The 6,190-nt window shown below is 32.9% G+C and overlaps 1 protein-coding gene across 1 annotated transcript; it reads right to left on the minus strand.

The window, feature by feature from the left end:
• Positions 1–3,553: 3,553 nt before the first annotated feature.
• LOC104732188 (peptidyl-prolyl cis-trans isomerase CYP21-2-like) lies at positions 3,554–4,859 on the minus strand. The gene is made up of 6 exons (XM_019233607.2): positions 4,779–4,859; positions 4,616–4,678; positions 4,469–4,538; positions 4,107–4,154; positions 3,982–4,005; positions 3,554–3,856 (listed from the first exon to the last, which is right to left on the minus strand). Exons 1-6 carry the CDS (start codon positions 4,857–4,859, stop codon positions 3,684–3,686), a joined length of 459 nt encoding a protein of 152 aa, XP_019089152.1. The 3' UTR covers positions 3,554–3,683.
• Positions 4,860–6,190: the final 1,331 nt, after the last annotated feature.

A 6,190-nucleotide genomic window follows, 5' to 3' on the forward strand; every position in this document is an offset into this window, starting at 1 on the left:
TTTTATGGGTATCAATTGAAGACGAGATGCAATCGGGTATTATAAAGGATCCGAACCACTTTTTATTTAATGAATTCATCCTTTATGATATTTTTTCTCGGATGATGAAGAATAACATTTCAAGTAATGAATTAATTTGAATATTTATACGATCTCTTTCTACTAACCTATCTTCCAATACGTGATAACTGATAACTAATTTACTATGAACTATGAACCCTAATGGACGTTAGTCTTGAAATTAGTTGGAACCTTGGTTTGAAATCTAATTTTGGTGGACGTAAGAATTAATTGTTTTGTTTGGCATATATAAGGGCTTTGTATACCAAACGTGAATTGATTGCTATATAGAAGATCACATGGTCAAATGAAATCTGTTGTGGTCACCGGAGAGACCACAAGAGATTTGCATATCATATTAAAACAACACGTATATGTTCATGAAAATGGCTTATCATTATAACCCGGACCATCTCATAAATCTCGTCCTACCAATCATTCACTAATTTGTTTGGACCTGTCTCGTCTTGTCTAGTCTTGCCTTATCAATACTATACTGAACATTTATTTATTTGTACTAAATTTACGAGTGGTATGTTATATGTCTTATCATGTCATCTTATTTTATATTATTCGTCACTATTAAGAACATGAAAAGGATGGATTTTTCTGACCATTCCTTCATTTTTGTAGTTCATAGGCAGTTTCTCGAATTTTAGCCACTAGCTAGTACCTCGTGCCTCGTGGATTGTTTTTGCTGCTAACGCCATTTTAAGTGGTCTAACGTTTTCGTTTAAGCAGATAGAACTTAGGAACTATGCGTAATGCGTTCACAAAGATATGCTAGGTTCTATGGGTTCAGTCTCCATCGAGAAAGCTTAACATTATTTGTAAACTCCTGTTACAAACGATTGTCTATGAGATCTGGAAGGAGAGGAACTTCCGTATTCACAATTCATCTTCCAATTCTTCAACTGCTATCATGAGGAAAATCAGGCAAACGATCCGAGGGAAGCTTTTCTCTCTTGATTCTCAACCCACCGGAAATCCTACAGTCCATATCAGACTAGAGGATTCTTTTTGCACGTGGTTCCGCTTTATTCAAGTTTCAAGTCCACCACCTTGAGCTTGCAATTTGAAGGGAACGCTCTTTTGGAAACATATATCTATATAAACTCTCAGCTGTTGTACTCTCATATATGCTCTCCTTTTCATTCCCATTATGTATTCTTCTAGTGAATTCAAAATGGTATCGATGTAAAAGGTTCAAAGAAAAAAAACAAAAAAAAAAGATATGCTAGGTTTTCATGAATTTGGACTCCCCATATATGCATTTGTGTCTTGTGGTAAACCATTGATAACATTTTCTAGGTGTGCCTAAGGATCCAAGAATATATGTGTTTTCTCGGTCTTATACTTATATATGCCTCTCATTTATTTGTCTAACGCATAGCAATTTTGTAGAACCTCATGGCGCCGATTGATGCTGAAGATCAGTTCGAATTATTATGTTTAGTTGCATGAAAATGGTTTGATTTGTATTTTGAACCTTGGCTAATCTTGTCAGTTGGTTTCCAAATTCCACGTGGCAAACAAAACTGTCGAATATAATGGTGCACATACGTAAACACTTGAGCAATTCTTTTTCCGAGATAAATTATATATTGAAAAACAGAAAACAGCAGAATCATGCCTAAACCTTGTACATATGTATGTGTTTCCTTTTCTAATTATTAGTTAGATAGAATCATTATTATAGGGTTTTTTCAAACAAAATTTGTAATACTAACTTCAAAATTATTTTGAAGTAATTGTTTTTATTTCTTATTTTTTATTTTATTTTTATAACTCCATGACATCCATCCTTTTACTTTTTAGTGTATGCATGCTACTAAAACTTATAAATTTTTTTTTTGGACAAACAAACTAAATTATTTAAGTTGCTTATTCTATATAAAAAGATCTATGATATATGATTTTTAAAGAAATTCTGGAAAAAAGATGCTAACTTCTATTTTGTTTTTAAAAACTACCAAAATATCACAAATTCTAAATTATACCATATAGCGAATTTTTATATAAATAAACCTTCAACCAACTAAACCAAACAATGTACTGTATATTTTTTTTTGTCAACCAAACAATAAAACTAGAAGATAACTCCAAGATTGGTTGTTCAAACCGGAAGATAATAGTTTACAAAAGATAATTCTGAAACTAAAAATCTCAAAAAACGAGCAAGATAATGTGCCCTCACATTTGACGTATGTGAAATCCTGGTAAAAGTGAAAGAAGAGAGAAATGATCTGATGAAGGACGTACGTGGAATCCTGGTAAAAGTGAAGGAGGGGAGAAATGATCTGATGAAGCTGAAATCATCTTGCAATGTATTGTATATTATAGAGGGGACTTTAGGTGTAGATATTTTCTGGTGTCCTAGGGGGATTTATAAATGTATAAACAAAATATTTTAAATATTTCGTTTCGATTTTTGGATAATGTGTGGGTAATATTTTTGTATACATACATCCCAAATTCCGCACCTTTACCCTTTTTGGAACTAAAAGCATAGATGAGTCACACAAATATTTTGTAAGAATTACATTTGCTTAGACATAAGTAAAACAATAAAAGGATAACATTTGTACAGTACGCTATATCAACTAAATGCGATATACATGCCAACTACCACAAGAACATATATAAGTGGCTAAAAGTCAAGCGGAAGCCTACCACACTGAAAAATAGATCCACGTCATCATATTATATCCACTTCAGTAGTATCCACAAACTACAGAAGTTCACCATATATACAGCTTCGAGTTTTTAGAATTTGAAATAGATAAGATTCAAAAGACAAAACCCAATTCATATATGCATGGAGACAATTAATCGTACGCATTTACTAATCAATTAAGAAGAAAACAAAAGTATTTGATGAGGATCATTAATTCGAGGGACAAGTGCATATGTTGTTGCATCTATTGAAAGGTGTTTATGCAGAGAGGGATTTGTGGTTGGGAAGATGGCCAACGAATAAGATGCTCCAAGAGAGAGAGAAAAAAAAAACTAACGAAACGTTTTTAGAAATCTAAAAAGAAAACAATAAAATAAAAGAGAAAATGAATGGTGGGAGTGATAGATACACTGGGTTCATATGGGGGACTGAGAGAAGTTGACAAGGCAAAAACATAGCCTTTGAGGGTTTGGTATGTTTATTTCTTCCCCAATTGGATGTGACTTGTCTCACTATCTTCACCGGATCCAGTTCAATAGTTCTTTGACAATGCGAGATGTGTTTTCTTGTGGATATAGGTCGGAGATCGAGTTACCAGTCAAGGACTATATACTATTAGTGTTTTTTGGTCATACTCCATGCATTAAATGACATAAATTCCGACCTAGGGCATCTTTAAAGGGATAACACTTTTTAGTGTTCTTAGGTTAAATATATTAGGAAAATAATCTAAGATCACTTGTTAAGAACTTTTGGTAAAAATTTAGTTATAGGGAGAACATGGTTAAGATCATTAGATTTAATAATAAAATATTCTTAAACATATTAAAATTATAAAATCTAATAAATTTAGTATATAATATTACAATAAAACTTATTACAATTATAACATTTAAATTTCAAACTTATAAAACATACAATAAAATTCATAATACAATACCAAATATTAATGAAACAACAAAACATTGTAAATAAACTTATCGCCATAGATGGACTCTCCACCTCGCCCATCGCCTCGTGTAAAATCTCCACCCTGAATCATGAAGCCAGGAATGATCCTATGGAAGATGCTTCCTTTGAAATAAAGAGATTTCCCCATGTTTCCAACTCCTTTCTCTCCTGCACCGGGAGGATAAACATCAAACCAAATTAAAGAGTCTCTTGGCTCAGAACTCAGAAGAAGGCATGATTGAAAAACTTAAGGCCAGGAGTTTTAAAGGGGAAACAAAAGGTTACTTGGCTACCCGTGCAAAGTGCTCGAAAATTCTCTGCGAAAGAAACCAGGGATTCAGTAAGTAAGAAACAACTCAGGGACAAGTAGACAAGACAATGTGAAGGGTTTGGTCAATCTATATTAAAAAAAAATTACCTGCAGTTTTAGGAACTATCTTCCCAAACAGACCGATGAGAATGCGCCCTGTACATGACAAGATCCAAATATTACTAATAAACTCTATTTGCATGAGCTGCAGAAAGTTTCTAAAGCTACAAACCAACAGTTACAGTACCACCGTAAGCTACATCACTATCTAATTCTAAGACTAATACTTTCATGTTACACAATGCATCCACTTATATGATCAAGCAACCGAGCTAATTCCGGAAGTTGAAACATCCTCAATCAACTATTTGCATCAAAAACAACCAAATAGACCCAAATTCACATATAAAAATCAAACCTTAAAAATTCAAACTCCAAATTAAAATAGAAAAAGATGGGAACTTGTTTACCTGCTGGTGAACCATTGATCTGAATGTCAAAGTAAACTTTGTGAGTTACTCCTTCTAAATCCTCTCCCACCTCAAAAATCTCAAAAACCCCAAATTAGAAAAACCTGAATCTAACCTTTACAGACCAAACAAGGTTCTGAACCTCACCTGATTAATCTTAGCATCAACAATCTGCTCACTGACATTAGGATCCGCAACATCAGTTAATTTTTATCTAAGAAGCCAAAATTGAAACATTGAAGCCACAAACGTAAGTCATCCATAGTTACCCAGATCAAGAAACTACTAAAAAGAAGAATATCAAATTAACCTGAATGAGAGCAAGTGTGACGAACAGGACGAGGATCCATAAGAGAGTGAGGGATACCAATTTAGTCGCCGTAATCGCCATAATACGTACGAATCAAAGTAGGTTCGTGCTTCTTAGTTTTGGATTTGAGTCCAATGAATCTGCAGCAACCCCATTAAAGGCTTTTCGCCGGAGACAGACGAGACAGCGGCGACGGTTACGAAGAGATCGGCACAAAAATCGCTCTTTGTTCACTCTGGAAATGTAAACCATAGCTCGATGAAACCAAAGAAAAGAAACGAAATAAAACTCTCGACCCCCAAATATTTCTTCCCAATACCGCGACACGTGACAGAAGAACACCCTCAACAACAGTTCCGAAATAAGAACATGTTTTCTGATCTAAGCCCAATTTCAGATTATTTTGATTAAATTTAAGCCCAAGATCACCCATAAAGATGTCCCTATAAAGATGGCCTAACGATTTCAAATGTTAGTATCGTTTTGGTAATTAGATTGTTCTGGTTAGCAAAAGAAAAAAAAAAAGAAGAAGGGAAAGACAAAAGCAATATATATGTCTTTGTTGAATTGTCTCATCAATTTAACAGTAATTAAATTAGTTCCATTTTTTTGAAAAGCTCATAGCCTAGTGTTTGACAAAAAGTTTATTAAATTTTTCTGTAAATCGAAAAACAACAAATTACACAAATTGTACCAGAGATCTCCAATGTAGTTTAACTTATTCGATGTGGTCTTAAGTATTAATGCTAAACTGAAATATGGTGCATGATTTTTCTAGTGATGACACAATTAATTGATGGATCCAAAACACATATAACTGATGTTACTGACAAAAAAAAAAGAAGAAGTATATATAATCAGATTTAATCTGACCATAGCATTAAATCTGATCATAATCCAAATTATATTTTTACACCGATAATGTTAAATTGACATGACCTTGATTTATTAATACTTAGTTATATGTTTACTTTTAATATTGTCTACAGATTGGAATATCAATTTTTGCTGGATATTGTTTAAGCAAAGTATCCATTATTGGGTTATTAAAAAGGTTAGGTTAGGTATCGTTGAGAGTTTTATATATAAGGTAATCTGAAGACAAAAGTAATCATCATTTTATCTCCAAAATAATAATCATCCCCTGATGACCACAAAACAATGGGTGTGGTCTAGTTATAGTATTTGAGGTCGCCAGTATAATCCATGTGCACTTTAATTTTATATAAGTTGTAAACGGCTCATTATATTTTTTATTTATTCTTATTCTCCTTTTTGGTATCTAATGATTAACTTAGATTCAATGATATGGTATATGACTATAATACGTCTAAACTAAGAAAAAAGTAAATTAAGCATGCAAATAAATATAGTTACTAACCCGCCCTTTCCGTCGGATATATTATACGTTC

This window comes from Camelina sativa, chromosome 12, assembly GCF_030686135.1.
Source record: "Camelina sativa cultivar CO46 ecotype springtype chromosome 12, ASM3068613v1".
NCBI classification, from domain to species: Eukaryota; Viridiplantae; Streptophyta; class Magnoliopsida; order Brassicales; family Brassicaceae; genus Camelina; species Camelina sativa.